Source organism: Carassius carassius, chromosome 28 (genome assembly GCF_963082965.1).
Source record: "Carassius carassius chromosome 28, fCarCar2.1, whole genome shotgun sequence".
Lineage (NCBI taxonomy): Eukaryota > Metazoa > Chordata > Actinopteri > Cypriniformes > Cyprinidae > Carassius > Carassius carassius.
The window spans coordinates 11,426,573-11,452,550 of NC_081782.1; the positions used below are offsets into that span (position 1 = coordinate 11,426,573).

Genomic DNA, 25,978 nt, shown 5'->3' on the forward strand with positions numbered 1-25,978 from the left:
GCTCATATACCACCTCGCCCTCGTCTCAAAGGTCCCTCGTGTTATTCTACAGCATAGTTGTAAATGCTGTGCCTTAGTCTTCAATCTTCTCAGAGTTGCCCAGTCGTTTTATAAATCATGCTAAGCTAGTATTTTGAGCAAGACCTTTTGCTCAGTTGATCTAGCTTTTTGTGTTTCAGAGCGTTTTCCTTTTTTGTCCTTAAAGTTGAATGCCGCTACGTCTCTTACCTCTTGTCATGTCTCCAGACTAAAACTTGCTTCTAAAGTGTTTCAAATATTGCACATACACTCAGTCTTGATCTGACTGTTCTGTGTACAGCACATGGTCATTGAATATGCTCTTTAGTTCATTAAGTGTATATCTACTTATTTTGCCACTGATTAATTCGCAATCACTAAAATCTTTTGTGATGAAAAAAGATGTAAAAGCATGTCTACGTACCATTTGAAATAAAGTATTGCTGTCAAATGATTAATCGCATCTAAAATAAAAGTTTTTGTTTACATAATATATGTGTGCATACTGTGTATATTTATCATGTAAATATAAATACACACACCACTTTCTCTCTGTTGCTCATGTATCACTTCTTAAGTATTATTGAATGGGTGATTCATGGACTTAGGAAGTGGCTATTTAATTGTATGTTTTCAGTTATCCTCCTTGATGTATTTTCATTGCATCTGTGCTTTCTAGCTGTACACAAGTCAAGTGTTTGTTCATTTGTCAAACTAATCTCTCACTCAAATGTTTTTGTCAGTGTCATGATCACACCAGAATGTTTGCTACCATTTATATGCATGCTTTGCCTTGGTAAGAATGAGTGGGATTGTTTTAAAAAGCCCATTGCTCACGTTAATAGATGGCTTTGGTAACATTAATGAACTCTGTATCGAAAGTGTGATCAGTCTCCCAGCCTGTTCCTCATGTCTGCATAAAGAGCAGTCGTCTTTTCTGTGTTCATCAGGGTTTAGTGTAATGGCGCTGTCTGATTCCAGTCCACGCTTTCTGAAGAAAGAGCTCCTGTGAATTTGTATTCTGTACCTGGCTCCAGGGCCTTTAGTGACATGAGAAATTAAGCAGCGTCCTGTGCCCAGCAAAAACTCCTCGGAAAAGGTCAAGCTGAGAGACCGTGGGGGCTAACTCTGCAAAACTGTACCCAGATAGGGGAGTTTGGCTCTCTGGAGCATTTTGCAGTTTGCTGCTACAGTTGGAGCGGGCATAAGCAGATTCTGAACACGGCTTAGCCAAGCTCTCAGAGATGTCAGCATGACTGGAAAGCAATAAAATCGCAGAGGCTTGTTCTGATGACCAGCACTGATAGGGCTGGCCTTGCTTAGAATTCACACCTAGCTTCGATATCGTGCTCTCTGTCCACCAGTCCTCCAACCTGCTCGTCTCCAAGCCATCCGTTTACCCTTTTTCAGACCCCTATTACCAGGGTCATACCAATCAATATAACTTGCCTGATCCACTGTTTTGGGAGGGTGGGGGAAAATGTGTCAGTTCATGAATGACAAACTGGGCATAATTATTATTATTACAAAAACATAGAGAATTGTTTCACATTTTCAAATATTCTGAATATTAATTATGTAATTGGCATTAACCTTATATATTCATTTGTTTCTATTTAATTTTTTTTTTACTATTTTATCTCCATCTATCTGTTTGTCTATCTATGTATCTATGTATTTATCTATCTTTATATATATATATATATATATATATATAATATATATATATATATATATAATATATATGTGTGTCTGTATGTAATGTTTATTTTGCTTTATATAGATTTTTATTTGTATTATTATTTTTATTATTATTTAATTTTAACATCCTAGTTTAAAAGTGGTCGCTACAGTGTTTTATGAAGAGTGAGCATGGCCATTTGTACATTTTATGGGTCTGGCTTATAGACCGTATAAAACATGGAGTTAGTTTCCATGACGTAAACTGTAGGGGTCTGAAGAGCATTTTTGAAGCCCAAACTGGGTGGAGCCAGTCGTCGCCATCTTGGCGGTCTGTCACTCGTGGATAAACAAAAGTGGGCAAAGACATGGGACGTGGGTGGAGCTAATCGTGACCATAGTGACAGCAGCAGAAATCCACCTGTCACTCAAGCGGCCACGCCCTTAATTATGCAGCACTTTAAGGCTTAATATAATTTAAACGGATGAGTTTAAAAAATCACCCCCCTCGCAGTTGTCATGAAGGGCAAAATGATATTGCAAACTGGTATATCTTACCATATTATTTTAATGTATTATCTTGATTATGAACAAACTGGTTTGTAGTGCAAACATTTTTACTGTTTACTGCACTTTGTTGTTGTTCTCGTTATTTCCCTGCTTTGGCTAATGAACCAGAAGTCTTGCAAATTCATAGAAAATGGCTTACTTAAGCATTGAAAAATAATTTAGATATATGACTGTATTTGTGGCAACTAAGCATTTAAACCATGTCATACTTGTGAAAAGATGCTGATATGATCTGTCACAGACATCCAACCATCCCCGTCCCCCACTTTTCAGTGACTGTCATCATGATTGAAACCCTGGCCATTTGCGAGCCCATGGCAGTGGCAAATGAGAGAAGCCAATTGCTGGAATGACAGAGGAGGGTGATCTTTACCACCTGTAGTGGTCAGTGGCACACAGCTGCCAATGTGACACACACATATATTCTGGCTCATACGTGCATGTGGTTGTGCTTATAATGTGGGCCAGCTTAATGGGTTGTTTTCTGCACCGGCTGCTGGACTAATGAAAATAGATTCAATTTACCCCTGTCAGAAATAACAGGCCATGTGTGCACGAGGCAGCAGGCATATAAAAGGACAGATTAGCCAAGGTGGACACTTACAGAATTTCTGCCTGGATGTCATTCTGTGTTCTCAAAGAGGGAGGAAAGGAGAGTGCTTGATCCCTGTCAGGAAACATTTAGGGCCATTGCACAAACATAGTTTGACGTTGTGGTGAGTTATATTGAGAGTGAAAGGGAGGCTTTTGTTGTTTTGGTTGTGGAATGGCTGAGGGTTTTATCAATTCAATTTAAATAGACTCCTCTGGGGTCATGGTGGGGTGTTGTCTAGAATCATGCCAGTTCTCTTTCTTTCTGTCTTTCTCACATACAAACACGTATTGCATATTCATTTATATTCACAAGATGTTCATGAAGTCAAAATCTGTAAAATGAGGCAGTTATCACATATCAGTTATTACTGTTTGAATATACACATATATATACACACACACAAAAACACATGAATGGTTATATACACAAACACACACACATATATTTAATATTCACATATATTTAATTATAATTCAAGTTTTTGAGATCAAATGAAAAATAAAATGTAGAGAATTGTTGTATTATTGGAGCTTTGCATTAACAGTAGGTTTGCATTTCCCAGATATTTTCCAAATTAATTACTGAAACCAATACTAAAAATACTTAAAAGCTATGGTTGTGTTAACCTCAAAAATAGGTCAAGAAATTTTGGTATTAAACGACTGATTTTATTGACAACCCTAGTTTCATGTACATTTCATTTGTACTAAGGTATTGATTTTTATTGGTACCAGAGGCAGATATTGTACCAAAGCCAATATTCTGATATTGATCCAACCCTAATTTTCATATCCAACTTTCACCACCATGATCTGTTTTTTTTCCTGCAGTCGATGAGATCCACAGCTACCCTGATGTTTTCCTGCCCGGTAGCAAGGTTCCGGTCGGTGCTCCGCACTCCTCCTCTCCCCAGACGGAGCATAGTGCAGGTGGGCGGGTGGGCGGCGAGGTCCGCCGGTCAAGTTTGACCAGCATGGACAGCCAGTTATCGGGCTGCTGGGAGAGCAGGCTGAGCAGCACCGTCACCAACAGTGAGTGGGCAGCGGGTCGACGAGCTCTGGGCACAATATTAAACTGTCTTACTAACTTTATCTAAAGTTTTTTGATCTTTTGTCAGACTCAGTACTGCACAAACCTCATAATTAGAAATGCTTTTTGCTCTCTAGCCAAGCAATGCAGCATTAGCGGCTCTCTGTGCTGCCAAAAGGCCGGCTGCAGTGTATTTAACTCTTTTCAAGTAGATCATATCTCAGCTACAGAGCAAGGACATAATGGCAGTTATTAGTCTAAAACATGGTGGATTTATTGGCACTGCATTATTCTTACAAGATCTGTCCGTCTCTAACGAGATGTATGTAATGATACAGTGTGCCATAATGTATAGCATTATTCTCTATTATATGTTTTTCTTTTTTATACAAGGACATAAAAACGGTCTTAAATGTGGGGAAACGCATTAATAAGCCCTGGTTTATGAATGTTAATTAGGTGACAGTGTCCTCTCAATTAAAACTTATGCCAGGTATCTGCTTTTTCCACTACTGTGATTCTTTAATCTTTAAATAAATCTTACTGATTTCAAACAATTGTGACCAATTGTTTATAGTTTATATAAACCATATACCATTAGTTTGTTTTTGTGTATGTGATAGTTTCCAGCAACTGGTGGGGTACTAAACGGTTAGATTATGCTCTGTACTGTCCGGACGTCCTGACAGCATTCCCTACAGTGGCTCTCCCTCATCTGTTCCACGCTTCGTACTGGGAATCCACCGATGTGGTCGCCTTCCTTCTGCGACAGGTACACTTATAGCCATTTATTGAACACTGGGAGCAAAGCTCAAAATTGTTTTCCATTTTGCTTTGAGACAGTGACACCTCAGATCTTCCCGAGCTGTGTAGAGGGCCATCCTGAACTTCATAGGAGTTTGCCATAGCCATTGTTTATTTTTTTGTTTTATTATGCATCTTTTTAGGTCAAAAAATGTAATAACTTTCAGACTCCCTGACTATGCTCTACCCATGCCAGAGAAGTCAAATTAGTACTACGTGACAAGACTGCATGACTTGCCTTTTACCACAGAAAGATTTTAGATAGCCTGTTCTCACAACCTCTGTCTGTACTCTATCAAAAGAATCCCTTTCTCTCTGTCTTTTGTGTTGGAAATTTTGATTCAGCCAAAGGACTGTACTTTATTCTAATATGCCTTTTTTATTCATATCAGCTGTACCTCTGGCTGAGAGACAAATAAATGTGGCACATCCTTCACTTACAGAGACTTTTGAAGATCAGATCACAGATGTAGTTCTCAATGCAGATGTACACGGCCTTCACTTTAGAGTGTCAAATGCAAATGGCTCTTATTAAATTCATCCTTAGGAAGCGGCCTCGGCACAGGTGGGAAGGAAGTAGTCAATTTAGGCAAATCATAGACCAATCTATCTTTTTGAATGCAGTTCCTTCATAATTGTTTCTGTCTGCGTGAAGGAGAGAAATGGAGCTGACAAGAGTTTCAGCTGCAGTGTTTGATTTAGGTGTCACACGCCAGATAGTGTTGTTATCTATGTGCAAATTCTGTGCTTTTGGTTTCATGTTTTATGTATTTGGTCTAATATGTTTGCACTCTCCTTACTTCATTCTGCATTCCTCAGGGCTTACTAAATGGAAAGCTATCATTGAAGATGCCATTATGACATGATTAAGTCATTACATACCACTTATACATTTCAAAATGTCACATGAAATGGCGAAGCCTTGCCAAAGTGTGTACAATCATTCAGAGAAATAAATATGGGTTGTTCAGTATGAAAAAAACTAGGATTTTGTGACATGACAATGTTATTTTACTATTTATAGCATTTATCAATATTTTGAATGACCTTTTTGTTTTTATGTTGCACTTTTCATTTTAATTATGGTAATTATCTCATTGGTCCAGCCACTTCATCCACATGACTCTGTATTAAACAATCAAATGTGTTCTCATTGGCTATGACTGTAATATCAATTTGAATTGAAAAATGATCACTTGGGTCTTATGACTCAATGTCACTGGAGTTCAGTTAATGCCTCCACTGACAGTATGCAATAAACACCTTTGTCGAAGTCAAGGTTTGACATGATTTTTCAAAGATTTAGATACTCAAGTGCAGATCACAAATCCTCAAATCTTAATAATAACACAAAAGACTAATAAAAATGATCCTCTTGATCCAGCTCAAATGTTACAGCAACAAAGATGTTTCATCTACACCTGAATCCACTGAGTTGTTATTATAATTATTATTTTTTTTTACAGAGATCATAAAGATTGCTTTTGTAGGTGTATTTCTCAGTGTAGCGAGTTACATTACAGCAGGAAAATAAAATGACAAATTTTGTATTTCATCTAAAGAGTTAATACCTGCATTCTGATTCAATCGGACCTGTGCAGTAGCAGCATTTAAAGAATGTTGTGTTGTTTATCCTTGGGAGAAATAGCTTTTCATATTATTTACGCTTGGATGGAAAATGATTACAACTTGACTATTCGTCCCTTAAGAAAATAGGACAATACTGCTTATTCATAGTTGGATTTAACACCACATACTACACATTTTATTACCCATTTTGTATCAAAGATAATGTGCAGATACTATCTGTACTGCAAGTCATTTGTAGTCTAACATCTTATTATCTGTCTCAACCAAATAAAATGTTTGTGAACCAAGGGAAGCCAGGAAACCTGTCACCTGTTGGCAAACAATTGTAATTCTGTTACAATTGTTTCTTATTCCACAGAAATTCCACACTTCGCCTTTACTCTCCCTTAGAGGTTGCACAGCCTCATGATAACAATGATTGGTTACTAATGTCTATGTGATTGACAGGTGATGCACTGTGACCATGTGAAAACCCAAGAGATGGACAACTCTGACTCCGCCCCCTTCTCACCTTCAAGTTCGAGGGAGAAGTGGTTACGCAGACGCACACACGTCAAGCTTAGGGTAAGGACAAACATGGCAGAGCTGACAGAACAAAACATACTCAAACACACATTGGAAAACTTTCGATCATCATTAAGCTTTGTGTTTTTACCCAGGTAGTTCAACTTGCTCTTCATTATAACTGTCTGTTGTAGGGGTGTAACGATTCACTCGTTTTCTCGATGCACCGATTACAAACCCTGTCGATTCATATGCATCGATCTTGAAACATGATTTTTGAATCGTGAATCACCGATCTTGGACAGTAATCGATTCAAAATGCTAAGAATCGAATGAATCGCAATTTCTATAGCTATTCAATGCTTTCAAAATGTATACACATTAAATTACTACACGCACGAATTAATGGAGACCTTGAAGAGTGTTCGTGAATCGTGCCTCTTATCTGTACTTCACGCGCTCCACTGTTTACCGACTGAGACTGTCACAGGATTGCGCTCCGTTCGTCTCTGACGCAGCTGACGTGTGATCTATAGGACTCTGAAACTTTTAGGAAACTTTTAAAATTAACCACAGCATTAACAACGACCTTGAAATAAGAGCGCGAGATTTATCTGATAATCAGATGCATGAAAGTAGCGTTTGTTTCATTAGCAAACAGACATCTGGCATGTTTTCTCTCAGAATCATTCGCTGATGGAGAGGAAAAGTTAAATAGAGATGAAGACGTTTTCACACTAAAAGAGAAGCGATCTCGCTCTCATAGACGTGCCAGGCTATATCTGCAGCTAAACTGAATAAAAGCAGAATGAACTGATGAAACTAAAAAAAAAACACAATTTATGAATGATGCAGTGCTAATTGACATTTATTACAGTACAGAAACTATAAAGTATATTTTCTACCTTATTCTGTGCAGAAAATTTAAATAAATGCTAATTAAATGTAGCCTAGTATATAAAACAATCATAAAATTGCCATTAGGAAAAAAATATCGATTAGAAAAGATTGATTATTGTCCAGCAGTGTATTTGATTTATTACAGCTAATTAAAAGTAATTAAAAAAGAAGATAATTCCTTTTAAAAAAATAAATAAATAATAATAATTATTATTATTATTATTGTATAGGCTACATATATAAAATGATTGTATTTGACATTTCTGTCACTTCTGAAATTATGGCTACGCCCCTGGTGTGACAAAATGTTAGCTTATACATAATACTCTTTAAGCTCTTTTTTAAAAACTTGGCTTACATACATTTTTACGTATGCCATGTCGCATCATTAAACTAGCATTTAACAATGGACAAAAGTTTTTTTTTCTAACCTATGGTTCTCTAACCATAAATGCTACAGTAATTTGCCCCCTGACTAAGCATTTAAAGAATTTAGTAGAAGCATTTAAATAATCCCGTGAATGCACTTAAAGAATGCAGAATCGAATCGTTATAATCGAATCGAATCGAATTTAATTGTGAATCGAATCGAATGGAATCGTTCTAAATTTGCAAAAATCGTTCTTGAATCGAATCGAAAACCTATGAATCGTAATCGAATCGAATCGCTGCCTTGCCAAAGATTCACAGCCCTAGTCTGTTGTGATTAATAGTACATCTCTGTGCATGAAATTTGCTGAGTAATGTTATCCATCAGTTAGATGTCAGTGTGATAGAGGTATCTCTATGCTTTATTAAGAGGCAATGTATGCCTCTTGGAATAGTTTTTTTTTTTGTGGTTAATATGTGTGCTTATTGTTTTTCTAACCATATAAAAACAGCACTGCATGATATATCAGAACTATATTGTTATCAGCTGAGTTTTTTTTATAAAATATATCTATATCAGTCAATGTTGAATACTTAAATTCATAATTTATTAAAAGTAGCTGTAGATGTTTCCTTCTGTGATACATCCGAGTAAAACAGATTATCGAGAAAATAAATAAATAAAAGTAGGCTATGTACTTTGCTTGATTGTAAGAAATGTGTGGATTTAAAACTGACTAAATGGTTGGAAAAGTCCAGCATATGTCACCAGAGAGAAGATGACGTTTCACTGGATAATCCAGAATTTTAATATCAATTTAAAATTGAATCCCTAATAATAATAGTAATTAAAATAATTATCATGTCTCTATGTTGGACTTTTAAGTATACTGTCTGTGGTCATTGTAGATTTTTATTTAATAGCTGTTTCGATTAGGATATTTAAATATCCAGGGAATTTTGTCCCTTTTGAATGGCATTCCCAAACCCCCCCACTCCCCCCCCCCCCTTGAGTCCTGGCCAAATTCTGCCTCTGGTCTACAGATTCAGACAGACGCACACACATACACACATATCACTCGAGTGAAAATGTGGACTGCTGCAGAGTCATTGTAGAAGAACTAAAAATATCCCCCTCTGCCAGGGCTTTGAGTTTCTCAAATGCGGCACAATTGCTCAGTGTGTGTGGGCAGAAATCTGCACCTTACGAAAATAAGCATCGCGGCCGAACTTGATTTACTGCTCGGAGGCACATCAACACAATTACCTAACAGTGCTGCTGAAAACTACTTCCTATGCAGGTTTACAGGGTAACAAAGACCAATTCTTCCCAGTCCTTCACTGAGGTTAAGTATAGCTCAGTGAAACACTTCTGTGTTATCACCGCTACCTTTTCTTTTCACAGGGAATGGTTTTTTAATCACTCAAGGCCTTGATCTGAAATCGTGGTTATTTCTGCCGCCCACTGAGCCCTTCTGAATGCGCTGATGGCCTCAATAGTATTTGATCAGAGCACTTGCTAGCCTTTCAAGTCAAAGGTGTTTCTATCCAGTCATGTTGTTTTCGAAAGACTCTCCTGATTCCTTTGTGAGATCCTGAATGCTTCTATTTGTGTGTATATGCTGCATCATTCTGGCTCAGTAAGCAAGCTGCAAGGCATAAAGTAGGCACCCAATCTGGATCCAATTCACAAGCATACATCCTTTCCTACACAACAACATGCTCCTTTGTCGGATTAGCCTTGTGTCTGAAGATCCACTCAGGTGTGTAACCAGCACATTTGGTGGAGTGTTGCTTGTTGGGTGTTTGTGTGTATCTCATGTGTGTTGGTTTGGAAGCCCATCATATGGCAAACATGTATGGGCTCATGCCAAGATGAATTATTGACTGACTTAATCAATATGCAAATGGCTGCAAGCTGGGAAATGTTTAACCGCTTCATTAAATGACAAATCAGTGCAATCAGTCTCATTAGCTTTTGTGGACTAATGATTTACGGGGCTGTACAGCTCTCTGTGTGGGCTCATGCCATACCAACATGATAGCATAATATTAACAAAGTCACAGTACTTAGATTCTCATTCAAAAGTAACCATGGCAAGAAGTTATTTTAAGTGTCGTACACACTAACATGAGTTTTAACATTTACATGACACTCAAACTTCAGGTGAGATTTTTTTGGGGGGGCTTGCTAATTCTAACATTGCTTTGACTATTTCTCATGCTTAGGTTTTTTTCTGATGTATAATAAAACGGCCTAACAACGTCTCAACTGACCGCAGTTCGCTGTTGTTCTGCTGAAGTTCTGTCATCATTTGTACATTTACCACATATGCAGTCCTATAAATAACCATCTAGCAACCACATGGCAACATGCTAACAACCACTCACAAAGCTTTAGCAGTAGCACATAAAGCCGTGGGAACGCACCAGTTCATTTAAACCTCAATATCCTGTTGGATTTCATAATTATAGTAACTGGTATGTGAGAGGGATGTTTTAAGTCAGGCTTATTGGAAGAAGCTTTTGTGAATTCAGACGCTGTCTCAAAGCCTTGCCTTTGCTATATAAAGCAGCAGAGTAAAAGCTTCCTCTCTGTGTTTGCCTGCTTCCTCTGCTGTCGTGAAGGTGACTGTGGCCAGTTATTTTAAGGATTTGCATATCTCTGTGTTTTGTTTGCTTTAATTTCCCATTTAAGCACAGCTGCCTCAGCTGGGGATGTAGGATTTATCTTCACTGAGCTCTGTGTAGAACAGCTTTATCACTGAAATTTTATTGAAGAAGGGAAGGATTAGAGCATAGACCCTCTTTTGGAAGTACTTTGTACTGCATACTTATTAAACTGCCACTTTCACTTTTTCCATCTGTCAGAAATGCTGCATGGCAGTATTATCAGTGTCATTTACGCTTATCATTTGCCTTATTTATTTGTCATAACAGACTCTCTTGTGGCTTTTTCTGTCTGCAGAATGTCACCGCCAACCACAGAGTCAATGATGTCATCGCAACCGAGGACGGGCACCAGACCCTGGTTGGTCGCTTCATGTACGGTCCGCTGGATATGGTTACCCTGACTGGGGAAAAGGTGAGAGAGCTGTGGTCCACTATCATAGAATATGCCTTCAAACAAGCTGTTTGCTTACAACCAACATTTCTGTGGAATTGTTAAGGGGTTGTTGTTTTCACAGTGAAAGTACTAATGAAAAAACTAATTATAGTTCTGAAACCTTACCAATAACTTTTACAGTATCAGAACACGTTCAGTTCTCTGTGAATAGCACTTGCACCTTGTAATGTGTGGCTGCACGTGTAAACATCTGATGAATCACATAGTTAGACTTACAGTCGTGTCATTATGTTAACCATTCTTTATCTACATTCTGAAGCCAATAACTAATCTTGGTATAGCAGTAATGTAAACTTTGAGAGGCAGAAACATTTTTTATAATATTGTTGTGAAAATACCTAAAGTATTTACTCTTTGTTGTTAAAATTAATAAAAATAACACAAAGCCACTTCATTTTATTTTCTTAATTACTGACTGTTTTTGAGTTATTGAAAATGTAATGTTATTGATAAATACTGTGCATTATACAATATTTTGATTATACATATTTTTACTTCTAAAAACACTGCCATTCAATAAATAAATATAACTGAATTTAAAAGCATAGTGTAACAATGAATTCATATGTGTTATAATGTCTTATAACAATGCCATATGTGTTATAATGTCTTATAATACTGTGGTTACAATTGTTCATGAGGTTGTACAATGCATTATAAGGTGTGTTACAAGGCATGATTAATGCATTAAAACTACTTTTATAATGCATTATACATAAAGGCTTTAAGTAAAGTGTTACCCATGTTAATGTAACTAATTTATTTCTGTGATGGCAAGCCATTACTCCAGTCATCAGTGTCACATGATTCTTTAGAAGTCATTGCAATATGCTGAATTGGTGCTCAAGAAATAATTCTTATTAATATCGGTTTCTTTGATGAAAGTAAAGTTCAAAAGAGCAACATTTATTTGAAATGGAAATCTTGAGTGGCATTGTAAATATCTCTACTGTCACTTTTGTTCAGATTGTATATTAATATTTAATGCGTCAAATAAAGGAATGCAATAAATAGCAAAACAGTGGTTAAGTTGTAACTACTGACATTTTGGTTTTTTGACAACTCTAGTGTGCCTCAATAATCTCTCACTCGCTTCCTCCCACTGTCTGTTTCTTTGTTTTGTCTCTCAGGTCGATGTGTACGTGATGACCAAGCCACAGTCGGGTCGCTGGGAGCACTTGGACACCGAGGTGACCAACAGCAGTGGCAGAGTGACCTACACCATTCCCAAAAGCAAAAAGCTGGCCGTGGGGGTCTACCCCATCAAAATGGTTGTCAAGTAAGTCATTGGGACCTTGAGGATTACTTGTAATGTATCCAAAATGGCCATGCTCTCAAGGTTGTCTCAGCGGGGATAATTTGCAAGCGTTCAATTGGCACTCATAAAACTCTCACCCTGAGGGCTGAAGGAGAACGACTCCTCACTGTTAAATTGATCTTGGGCTGCATGCCGCATCTTGAGCTTTATCAAGAGCTGGATCTTTGTTCATGTCACTCTTTCCTCACAGGGGTGACCAGGCAAGCGCGGAGGCTTTCCTGACGGTCTTGCCGCGGGGCATGGAGTGTGTCGTCTTTAGCATTGACGGTTCATTCGCCGCTAGTGTCTCTATTATGGGCAGCGACCCTAAAGTACGGCCCGGAGCTGTGGATGTGGTCAGGTAACAAATTCACAGGGTGGCTTTTTGTGTAAATGCGTGTGAGAGAGAATCGATGCTTTCATTTCATGCTATGCAATATTGAAAAGAACCGGCCTGCCGGTGAGGCACAATTGGATTTCATTTAATAGAGAGATAGCAAAGTGCTGATACCAGATATCAGATGGGGTTTGGGATTTACAAATGTACAATCTTGGGTTGTTTCCCAGACTGTCCTTGGGCAAATCTACTGCTTTGTCAAATGCAATCTGTTACTAGAGGAACAGGCATCATGGCTATCCAGGAATCGGTCCCCAACTGTTTTTCACCAAGCATTATGGGATTGCTCCGAGGGTAAATGATTGTATTTTGCATGCAGACACTGGCAGGATCTGGGCTACCTGATCATTTACATCACTGGCCGTCCAGACATGCAGAAGCAGAGGGTTGTGTCCTGGTTGTCTCAACACAACTTCCCTCAGGGGATGATCTTCTTCTCTGAGGGGTTGGTGCATGACCCTCTTCGCCAGAAAACCATCTTCCTCAGGAACTTGGTGCAAGAGGTTAGTCTTCTGCTACCGTGTCCACATATTTGGTATATGGGTCATTCCTGTTCTGAAGTACCTTTTGAACTCTGTAACTGTAAAATATGAATATGCTTGTGTTGAAGTTTAGGGAAGTGTTTCTATAAAAGGGTTCACTAGACTTTCAGAAATATGCTCTGGTTAAGCTCGGGCACTGTATGAGTCATAGCTTCTTATGTGCACATTTTAAAACAAACAGGATGCCTATCAGGATGGAAATAAAAAGCTGTATTCAAGTAATCCTCAATGAGGGATTAAGATTTGGCCTACAATATCCATTTGTTTAATTAACCATCATTCAAATGTAATGACATTTATATAGGTTTTGAAATTTGATCAAGAACAAGAGTAAGATAAACAAATACCACAAAACATCAAAGATTTCTTCAAATCCATTGCAAATACTTGCTGGTGCTTTTGCTGTTGGTTTCCCACCAAAAATGATGTCACTTGCTTGAGGATCACATCATTGAGGATCTAGCTTTTGTTAGATTTTGTAAGAATTTGTAACATGATGGAAAAAAGAAATGTAAGAAATATTTTAAATTAAAGAAATGATTAATGAAGAAACACTTTAAGTGTTATAAATTGCCAGATTTTCATGTCAGAAGCATTTGAAAACATGGCAAAAATGGACACTTCGATTACAACTAGTGAAATTATTTAAAATTCACCTTTATGTTCAGTTCAACTGTAATAAACTAGCTAATATGAATTCTATACTTAATTTTATTAATAAATAAATAGGGTTACATTATATTAAAAATACATTTTATTTAGAAAGTATAAATTAAATTAATTTAAAATGAACTGTTATTTTGAACTTTCAGTTGATTCTGGGGGGGAAAAAAGCATATCACTGTTTTCACAAAAATATTAAACACTGCACCTTTTTTTTTTTTTTTTTTTTTTTTTGATAGCAAAAAGTAATATTTCTTGAGCACCAAATCAGCATATTAGAATGATTTCTGTGATCCTGAAAACTGGATTAATTCAGCTTTGCCATTACAGGAATAAATTACATTTTAAAATACACTCTAATAGTAAATAGTTATTTCAAATTGTAATAATATTTCAGGATATTATTGTTTTTACTGTATTTTTATCAACAACAAAAAACGCAGCTGTGGTAAGCATAAGAGACTCCCTTTAAAAACATAAACTGACTGACCGCAAACTTTTGAATGGCAAAGTGTACATTTCAAAAACTGTATTTGATGGAGACATGAAAATATACCACATAGTAGGAATGAAGAGTAAGAATAATTTTTCTTTATTCCTTTATTTCTGCTTCTCTTGGTCAATCTCTCTCAGGCTTGCGTCCTCTGTCTCACGCACGAGTAGTCACACAGAAACTGAGGTGTTTTTGTAGTGTACCCTCAGGGCATCTAATCACACTTTGCTCTTTTCTTATGTTGGCAGTGTCACATTAAAATCAACTGCGCCTACGGCTCCATGAAGGACATTTCCGTCTACAACATGCTGGGCCTCAACCCCCACCAGATATATATAGTAGGAAGGCCCTCTAAGAAGTACCAGAATCAGTGCCAGGTTAACTTTGATTCTTCCTTGTCTTTCATTCCATTTCCACCATAACTGGTCACAATTAATCTAGTTTTCTCTAATATCTTTTTTTTTTATGTCTTTCGATCTACCACAGTTCCTGAGCGAGGGCTATGCAGTACATCTCTCCTCCCTGCAATTCAGTCACAGAGCCCGGCCCAAGAAAAGCTCCGTGCGAATGGTTCTTCGAAAGGGTTCATTTGGTCTGTCAGCCAAACCGGACTTCCTGTGTAAGCGGACACACCTTCGCCGCACCATGTCAGTGCAGCAGCCTGAGCCACCCATGACACCCAACCCTAAACCAGAGAGAGCTCAGAGTCAGCCCGAGTCGGACAAGGACCCGGAGGGTGGGGGGGGTCCAGGCCATGCCATGTGGGCTCGGGGGTCCATGCACCGTGGCGACACCACTCCCTGACCCAAGAGAAACATAGGAGGGATGGAGAAAGGACAGATTGTAATGATCTCTCGGTGGACAGAGCCCAGGTAAGCTTTAGTTTCTTTAGTTTTAAGCTTGTTTGAACAAAACACATTTTGCATGCTTTTTAATTTTTTTTATGTAAACATGATCTAGACCAGTGAATCTCAACCAGGGAGCCGGGACCCACTAGGGGGCCTAAGCAGAATTCCAAAGATGGCTTAAAATTCAAATAATGCTATATGAATAAGCTGTGAATAAATATAAATAAAGCTATAAATGAATATATGTATACCCTTCCTGTTTTTAGGTTTTTTTGTTTGTTGTTTTTTTTGCATATTTGTCATTCTTGAATGATTCAGATAATCAAACAAATACAAAAAGATAATCCAAGTAAATACAAAATGCAGTTTTGCAGAAAGAATGATTTCATTTATTAAGGGAAAAAAAGCTCATGGGATCATTGTCCTGGTCCATAACCCAAGTGTGCTTGAGCTTGAGGCCACAAACCGACGGCCGGACCTTCTCCTTCAGGATTTTCTGATAGAGTACAGAATTCATGGTTCCATCAGTTATGACCGCAGACCATCACACTGGTATTTTGTTGTTCTACACCAGATGTAACGGGACACACACCTTCCAAAAAGTTAAACTTTTGTCGCATCAGTCCACAGAATATTTGGCCAAATGTGTTGAGGATAATCAGGATACTTTTTGGCAAATTCAAGACATGCCTTTTGTGTTCCTTTTGGTCAGCAGTGGCTTTTGCCTTGTAACTCTCCCATGGATGCCATTTTTGCCCAGTCTCTTTCTTATTGTTGAAGCATGAACACTGACCTTAAAGGCTGATTTATACTTCTGCGTCAAAACTAAGCTGTAACTAGGGCATAGGTTGTGTGTAGTACATGCAGGCTATATGGCGTAGCCTGACGTGCACCTCTCCAAAAATGTCACAGCGAGTCAAATCTACGACTGCAAGGGGTGTGATTTGGTCTACTTATATCCCTTCCTCCATGAATTTGAGTTTTGTGTGTTTTTTGCACTTTAATATATTTTAATGTTACACCTTATTTAACATAAAACAAAGCAAAGAACAAGTGTCTTATAATTTATTATAAAACGTAGCTTTAAATCTCTTTAAAGATTTAAATAAAACAGTTATTCTGCCATGGTACAAGTCCTTGTGGAGATTGAAAGAATGCCATCTTCTGCTGTTCCGTTGTGATTTTTTTTTAGATTCGTGGTTCGCTGGAGTCCCAAAGCCTTAGAAATGGCTTTATAACCCTTTCCAGACTGATATGTCAACTATTTTGTTTCTCGTCTGTTCTTGAATTTCTTTAGATCATGGCATGATGTGTTGCTCTTTAAGAAAGCTTTACCTTGTCACACAGGATCTATTTAAGTGATTTCTTGATTAAACAGGTTTTGCAGTAATCAGGCCTGGGTTTGGCTAGTGAATTTTAACTCCACTTTCTAAAATAATGTGGTTAATCATAGTTCTTTCATGATTTAACTGGGAGGGGGAAATTAATTTGACACAAAGGGCCAGGTAGGTTTGGACCGCTTTTTTCCCCTTAATAAATGAAATCATTATTTTCATGCATTTTGTATTTACTCCAGTTATCTTTGTGTTGTATAAAAATGTGTTAGATGATCAGAATAATTCAAGGGTGACAAATATGCAAAAATTTAAAAAAGCAAAAACTTTTTCACATCACTGTTTATATATATATATATGTGTGTGTGTGTGTGTGTGTGTGTGTGTGTGTGTGTGTGTGTGTGTGTGTGTGTGTGTTTGTATAAGCTATAAATGAAGTAATTAAAAAGATTTTTTAAATAAGATTCTTTTTTTTAAGGCTAACTGAAATATATTTCTTAATATAATTTTAACTATGGCCATTTTTAACAATCAATGAATTTTAAAACTGTGATTTCGAGATCTGGAAGTCATGGAAATAATACAACTTTACAGTATTTTAATTTTTTTAATTAATATAACTTTTACATTTTAAAATGTACATAACTTTTTTTATTGGTTAGAAATTGCTTCAGGAAAAATTACCTGTAATCAGACTATTGGGAATTAAATGTAAACCATAAGGAGCATTTAGGTTTTGAAATGTCAATTATTTTGAATTAAAAAATATGTAATTTTCTCCCCATTCAGTTTTTTTCTGTATTTTTAATGGCAAAATATACCGTGTTGAACAGCCCCTTAGGCTTTTATTTTGTCTCTAATGCATAACAAAAAGATTTTGTGTGTGGATAGGGCATGACCATGTTTTAAATTTTAGTTAAATTTCAAATGAGCGTGCATCTAATATTCTCACCGCAGTACAATTGTGCTGTACAATTGATTTATTCCTAAATTCAATCTCAGCATCGCTGAATTTGTAACCCAAAATTTGTATTCAGAACCTAGCAAAACCTCAACCCCCACGATATCTGTTTGCAACCCTCCTTGATGATTTAGCAGCTTTATACCAGCAAATGGAGAAAAAGTGATTAGGGACCGTACCAGTGGCTCGACATCCTTCCGAACCTTGCCATTAAATTAGAGGCTACACCTCCTCTAGCTCTGGTTCATTCATAATCAGGACTGTAGAAAAGGCTTAAAAAATATTAATAGAACTTGGACATCCCACCGCCTCATCTCCCATCACGCCGTGCAAATCTGAATGCAAATGTGCAACTGAGAGGCTCCTCTGCTGGGCCCGGTGATCCGCAAATAAGAGTGCCCAGACATGCCCCAACTCAAGCGCTCTTCCATTTTGCCAAATAATGTTTGCATGATGAGATAGATGCCGGCCGTGGCCTGTGTGTGTCTCCTTGGGGAAACCATTTGTAATTTTCTCTGATGAATTTCATAATGAAATAGGTATTTATATAGGCGCTCATTGAAGCGTGACTGCTGTGTAAAGCGCTCTCCGATTCACAATTTCTTTCCTCCTTCAACCCCACAGCATCTTTACTCCTTCTGCTGATACTACACCATAAAATAAGACAAATCCCACCTGAGCTGATTAAAACTTCTCAGTGACGTGCCATCCGCATGGATCTGACACAATGCACAAACTTTGAGTCCCGATGCTTTGTTTCGGCAGCAGAAGAGGAAATTCAGTTTCTAAATTCAGTTTTATCTGTTCGTGATGCTTTGGAGAACTTTTGGATTTATTTAGCCCTGTACGAAGGCTTCCTCGCATCACCCATCAGGAACAAAGAGGATATTTGATGAGAGAAAACATCAAATTTCCTAACGCCTAAGCAATACGGAGGAAGAGGGAGGGTGAGTATCCCACTGCTTGGACAGGTGGCAGCGCTGACTCCTGCAATAATCCCTCTGTTTTAATATTGCAGGCATTTGTCTGCTCTCTGAGCGTCTGTCTATGGCCCGCTTGTGGCCAGACGGACTTGCAAACTGTAATTTAACCTTTTGTGCAAGTGTGGCGACCTGGCCTGAACTCTTGTCGCCCCTGTCTCTGTTCAGCCAGAACAGAGTCTGACATCATTGGCCACCGCTCCTGAACTCCGCCCACTCCTCTGCCAGGTCACGCCAAGACTCGCAGCTCTTGTACACTGCAGAAGCATATTTACATCCATCGGTGATTCTTTCTGTGATTGTCTCTCACTCGTGTTGTAAATATATAATACAGTAAGTGGCACTGAAGCGAAATGAGTATGTGCAGTGCTCACTCTGTAGTGAAGCATTTTCTTAATTGGTATTTTTGTCTCTTTTCCAGTACAAATATTTAAACATCCTTAAACCAGATTAATTTACATGAAGCGTAAGATTATTTTCAGACAGTAAATCTGGGGAATAAATAAATAAATGGAAACACTGATGCAACTGATGAATGCAATTTTCACTGACACAAATGATTTCTTTGTTAAATAAAACAAAATGCTTTTGAACTTTCTATTCATCTAATCCTAAAAAAAAAAAAGACAAAATGTTAATCAGTTCATTTGTATTCCACACTGATAGTAATAAGAAATGTTTCTTGAGAGGCAAATCAGCATATTAGAATGATTTCTGAAGGATCATTTGACACTGAAGACTGAAGTAATGGCTGCTGAAAATACATTCTCTTATTTCTATATTTTGCTTCTCAAGTAGATTTATCTTTTTAAGAATGCTCAGATATTTTGAGTGAAAACCCAGATTTAAAAATCTTTTATAGCACACCTTGAATGGCCAAATAAATAACCATTTTATATTTGTATTGTAAAGTGACTGTGGTTGTCAGGAGGTCTTTGTGTCACATTATTGGTTTTATCAGTACAACAACTTGTGCAAACACAACACGTTGATATTGTTTACATGTAAATCCATCTCACTGGGTACGATGGTCTTGTTGAAGAACATACTGTACTATATTAGTATTTTAAACTATACTTGAGGACAACCTCAGTGTTACAACAAATTAATATAAATCAACAAAAGACACCATCAGGCCACTATAATGCTTTTGTCACCATGAGGGTGTCCATACTCAATAGTTCTTGTAATGTCACATTTTCCTATCGTAGTTACTGATTTTGGTATTTTGTATGGGGCTGTCTATTGAAAATTGCAGTTGCACTGCGAAAGCATTTATGTAATTTTATTTTGTTGTATATTTAACTTTAAATCTTTCTATAACACTAGAGACAGAGTGAAAGTGGGTAGGCATGAGTGTTTTGGTCTGTATCTATGTGTGCGCATGTCTGTTACATGTATGCAAGTCTTGTGTGAGTGTTAGTTTGGAGATTTGTTTTGTATTTATTGTAAATATTTTTAATTCAGAGATCGTGCTAGTGGCCTTTTGATCCTCTGATAGTTATAAACTAAGCCTGTAATTTGTGGAGATTTTATAGGCAAACTTTTTAATTCTTTCATGTGTGATCATCGCTGAATTGTCAATATATATGAATGTGTTTTCAGCCTTATCAAGATGTATATTTATTTGTCTAATATCTATATTCTCAGATGGTGTGTGAAAAAAGTATATTTGTATTTTAAAACATGTAAAGTACATACATTCAGTACACAACCGAGTCCAGGCCTCTTGAGATCATGTATTGTGGTATTTGGTCCAGTCGGTCTCTTTGAGTGGACGTGCATCTGTTGGGCCTATACTGAACTGTTTACTCATTCTTCAATAAATCATTATAAATCCTGCTTGATTTATCTGGGTAAACTTTAGCTCTGTCAGTACTGTGAAGACATTTGAAGTTGTGACCTTTTCTCTGACTAGCCAGAAAGGTGAGTACAGCTCTATCAATTCTCACGCACAACATCAGAGGAAGCAGATTTCACACTAAATCACTCTTTCAAGAGTTGCAGTAATCTAGATGGGCTATTCCTGTTCTTTAATATGTATGCAAATCCAAAGCTAATTAAACTATCTGATCACTTTTACGGTGGTATGAACTAAAACACACGTCGTTTTTGTCTTTCTCATTCAATTTGTTTGTGTAGTTTAAACCGAGCACAAATAACATCAGTCCTTGAAAGCGACAAATGTGCAGACAACTGGTTTCCAATGAAATTAACTTTTTCTTTCCCCCTCAAGGGACAGTTTTTTTTTCCCTTGCAGGAGTCTGTGGTCTCTTAAAGTCAGCAAGTAAACAAATCCTCTCAGTGGCTGTCACCATTAATGATTGTAACCCTCTCAATATTTGGGATGCTATGGAAATGGCCTTTTAATCACAAATCACACACTTTAGATGATTAATACTCCAGGCATGTGCCGGAGAGGTTGGCATTTGCAAATTGTGTGACTGTATCGCTGGGATTATTGATGGATGCCAGCATTGTTGCATATTTTTGATTGAATGCGTCTTCGTTTTGGATTTGCATGGTAATTACTGCTTGAAAATATTGCAGATAATTGCTTGTTTTATCCATAAAATGAAAATTCAAATGAATCATTTTCTTTCTAGGGTGCAAAGCAAAATTCATGTTTATTTTGGTATCATTGGATTGCTTTGAAAAGAAAATGTCCTTTTTGCTATTCTGTGTTACTGTGGATAACTGTAAGTGATTAAACTATTTGCATTTTCATCTGCTCAGATTTGAACCCAATTTTTCCTTTTATTGAAAAGCCACGGATGTTTTTCAAAGCCAGTGACTATAGCTGGAACATCACGAATCCTATTTCAATCTGATATTACACTGTAGTTTTAAAAATTAATAATTACACATTAGTGCCTTTCTTTTCATTATGAAGATTGGTCCCAGCACGACATCATCTATTACTTACTATTAGCCAATCAAACTCTCAACACATTATAGATAGTATTCCATTCAAGAGGGCCCAGCAGACCAGCAGTTTCATTGCAGTGTTCTTTAAGCGTGTAGATTTGTGTGAATCTGGGGCTTTTGAGACTGTTGAGTGACTTCCTGGATGATTTTTGGAATGAGTACAAGAGATGTTTTGACCTGACAAGCAAGCCTCCGGGATATAGAGCTTACCCTGAAAGCAGACCTTCTGCAAAATGAACACAAATACACACTTGTGTTCTCTTGCACAAACTATAACATGCAGCAGCCCGTCTATCATAATCCATATCCTGCTACAGAACATTCTTCAGCTGCAGGGTCAAGTCCATGAGCCCCTAGGGACTAGTTTCCCATGCAGTCACTGTTGTTCATGGGAAAGTCATGTAGTATCCAGCAGCGTCTCAAGCAAGCTCTTGTTAAAGGCACTGTTAAAATGTTCTGAATCATCATTGTTGTGATAGCTGAAAATGTTCAGGATGTTAAAGTATTCACAGTGTGTTCATTTGCAATAAGAATTTATATAATTTGCATATCCTTCAATTCTTAAACCAGCCTTTCTGTTGTTTTTGCTTGTTTTCCTTTAGCCTTTTCCATTTTGGTTTGTTGTACTGTAGTGTTTTTTTTCTTTTCTTTTTACTGTAGTACTGCGGTTTTGTTTTTTGAATTATTTTTTTTTATAAAATAATCTTATTTGTATATTTATTTACTTATTTTATTTGTACTGTGCTTAGTAGCAGGTTTTTTTTTTTTCTTTTGTCTTTTTCTTATTTTATACTTATTTGAGGAATTTTAATCCTGTGTTGTTGTTTTTTTCTGTTAGTTTGTATTTTTTACTGTGCTTTGATTTTTTTTTTTTTTTTTTGCACTGGTTTTGTGGAATTTATTTATTTGTACTGTCAGTGTCTTTGATTTGTTTTGTTGCATTGTGTTTTTGTTTGACTTGTTTGTTTTGTACTGTTTTGATTTAATTTTTTTTTTTTTTTTTTTTAGATATGACTTATTTTGCTTTGGTTTGTTCATTTCTTCTCTACGTTTCGAATGTTTTTTTTTCTTCATTCTCACAGGCACCTCATTGGACTCTGCCTTCAACCTAAGCATGAATATTTAACTTGAATGTCATATCTTTTGTGGTTTTAGATGACACGACTTCATCCAGCCTTACAGTAATGTGTAACCTATTCTATTAGATGCTGAAATTATTGTGGTGAATCATTCAGATGATTCAGTCATGCTTCCTGAGACCGCTCATAATTTGATAAAAATTCCAACCAGAAAAATAATTATTAAATAATCTATTCCATCTATGACGCCTGGTAACCAGTGATGAAATATGTTCGTGGAAAGTACTATTTACATATTTTATTTTAGGATTCATGAGATACGATCCTGGAATTGTGGCACATCTGTTATATGTACTTTCATGACTTGAGAGGAAAACAACTCATACATTTGATGTATATTAGGAGGAGCTAATTTAGTGAAGAATAATCTGAACTGGTAACTAGTATGTTTTTTTGTTTTGTTTTTTCATCAAGGAAATAATGGCCATAGACCAAGGGCCTGAAAAGCAGTTTGACCTATTCTCTTGCTGTCACTCTAGTGTATACAAAGACACTTTGGAGAAGAATGACAGATGAAATAAGTTCTATTAAAGATTTTTGTGCCACAGTTGAAAGCCTCAGGGAATTTAATGTGACACGTGACCGCTCTGGTTCAAAGCGTAACCATCCTCCAGCCTGACAGCCTGAGGGTTAGCATGTACAGAACAGCCTCAATCACTGTTACCGCTTTCATTCTCTAGAGAGGATGTGCACTATGTACTAGCCTTTCTGACTGCATAACAATCAATATATTGCAGTGTTAACCACAAAGCAACAGGGCCGTTTTTACGTCATTCAAACCAATTATCTTTAAAATGGTCTAGACAGGACAATAAGAGGTTCCCATCACCTCCACACAGGGCTTACAGTATTTGTCCATCTTCATTAGATGGAGACTGTGGATTCTGTCTTAAGTGGCAGGTGAAGGTGACCTGGTGATCTTCTTAGGTCAGATTCTTTCCTCCCATTTGTTCCCTCTCCAGGAAGCTAGTTTGTTTGTGTTCAGTTGAGGTAACCATAAAAGAAATTCTACAAAGGTTGAAAAGTTTATGTGATCTGCAAACACGCTGTCTGCTTAATTCTTTCTCTCACTCCATACTTTTTGAGAGTGTGACTGCATAATTTCATTAAACCATCTGCCAAACAAGAAACCACTTTGGGTAACAACATATGCCAAAGCTGTATATAACTGGTTAGGAAACAATTTAATGACATTACTGACTTGAAGTTGCAGCATTTTTGGGTGTTTTTTATTTTTTTTGCTGTAAGAATAATTCTGAGTTTATTCTGTCTGTCTTATCCTTGCAATAGGGATAATAATCTGACTTTTTTCCCCTAGACACGTCCTGACTGGGATGACTGAAGTGCCTTAAAATGTTAGGGCTTGAGCTTTATTTCCCTATTGTTTAAATATTTGCTAAAGATAATGACTGTTCAACCAGTGGCATTGTTCATAACCAGACGTCACGTGTAAGGTGATGTGGGATGGGTTCTTCAGTGAATGGTCGTAAACTGTGAGATATAAACTCAAAATTGCGGAAAAGTAAACGAGAGACAAAAAAAGTTGCAGAAACGGGCTTCCATGGATTTGTAGAGAGCACATCTATAAAGCCAAAACATGGTTATTTTATATTAGGCCTAATTTAGGCAATTTAAAAATCCCAGCAAGGACATGAGGTGTGGTCATCCTATTAAAATTATTAAATGAATTTTTCATGAATGTGTTCAATTTCACTATGAATAAATAAAGTCATTAAATTAAGCTTAATTTGAAGTGTGATGTTTTTTATGCTGTCCTTATTTTACTTACATTCAGGTTCTTCCACACATCAATTTCAAAACAGAAAGTGTCAAGCTCTGAAAAGCTAAGTGGTAACATTCATAAAAGCTAACCTTACCCATTATAAATTCATCGAACTGACTTAAATTTTAAGAACGCATACAACACAAAATACATCTTGCTGACTCGGAAAAGTGCGTAAATGTCAATTTCACCAGCTTTTTATAGGCTACTACAAAATGTGTAAAAAGCCGGGACACGTTTTACAGGGAGTGGTTTGAGAAATTTGTGTTTCACAGACATAAATTACTTGGTGATTTTAATCCCGTCCAAATCTGCCATGTCTGTGTTTTCCAACCTCTGTAATACTTCCAGAGCAAATTACTTACTGTTTTTATAGCAAACTCAGTGATCCTCGGAGCAAACTTGTCCCGTCTAAATATTGCGAATGTATGTGATTGGCATAGACAGTAAAAGAAAGCGATGATGTTTTTTCACAACACGATTCCTCGTGTGTTTTGGCCAACGTGAATTACCGTAGATGCTCTTACAGCGCGCGCATGTTTGATATATTTGCTTTTCGGCAAAGAAAGAAATAACGTTACTAATAATAAAAAAATAACAATAATACAATCAAGAGTCAGATAACTTAAACTGTTAAGACTGGCTAATGTAATATCAGCGTCAGGTAAGATAACTCACGTTCATTTTTACACTCATTTACATAATGTTCTAATTACAGATGTACCTTTATTAAAATTAAATATGGGTTTACTACAGATAAATACAAATAAATAAAAGAAAGTAACCACACATTAACATGTTTTTTTTTTTTTTTTGCTTTACTAGCCATTTAGCTTCACTATGGTATTGATAATACTATTTTTTTTTTTTTATTAAAGAAGATGATTGGACAAACAAAAATATTAACAGTTTATATTAACAACAAATCCAGATACATATAATATATAGAGCAATCTTAAACTGTAGAATAGTATTTAAGAGAAAAATAAAATAAAAAATAATCACATAGGAAAAACAAAATAAAACAACTAAACAATAGTTTACATTTTCTTCCTTTTTCCTTATGACATATTAATAGATTGCAGTGGGGGAGCTATACCAGAGAAAAAAAATCTAACAATATGTAATTCTATAAACTAAAAATAGATTACACTTTGGTATGCATTTAGCAATATTTAACTTGCAAAATGTCAACGCTAACAACATACTAAACATTTTACTTTTGTGTGAATAAGCGCAAATAACATTTAAAAAAGTAAAAAAAACTAGCATATAATTAACATTTCTTTGCAAAAATAGAAAGGCACTAACATCAGACCAAAATCTAAGAGACAAATCACAATTGTGTGATAATACTAGAGTTAACTGTAATCAATCCGAATGGCTAAACGCAATGCACGCATTCAGAGCGCGTGATTCCAGTAACG

The 25,978-nt window shown here is 36.8% G+C and overlaps 1 protein-coding gene across 1 annotated transcript in view; it reads left to right on the forward strand.

The window, feature by feature from the left end:
• Window positions 1–19,457, forward strand: part of pitpnm3 (PITPNM family member 3) — an 81,599-nt gene extending 62,142 nt beyond the window's left edge. The window contains exons 11-20 of the mRNA XM_059514308.1: window positions 3,694–3,894; window positions 4,516–4,664; window positions 6,734–6,850; window positions 11,028–11,144; window positions 12,317–12,465; window positions 12,695–12,844; window positions 13,200–13,383; window positions 14,827–14,955; window positions 15,065–15,450; window positions 18,346–19,457. Of these exons, the coding sequence (XP_059370291.1) occupies window positions 3,694–3,894; window positions 4,516–4,664; window positions 6,734–6,850; window positions 11,028–11,144; window positions 12,317–12,465; window positions 12,695–12,844; window positions 13,200–13,383; window positions 14,827–14,955; window positions 15,065–15,382 (1,514 nt within the window). The 3' untranslated portion in view covers window positions 15,383–15,450; window positions 18,346–19,457. The remainder of the gene's footprint in view (window positions 1–3,693; window positions 3,895–4,515; window positions 4,665–6,733; window positions 6,851–11,027; window positions 11,145–12,316; window positions 12,466–12,694; window positions 12,845–13,199; window positions 13,384–14,826; window positions 14,956–15,064; window positions 15,451–18,345) is intronic.
• The last annotated feature ends 6,521 nt before the right edge of the window (window positions 19,458–25,978 follow it).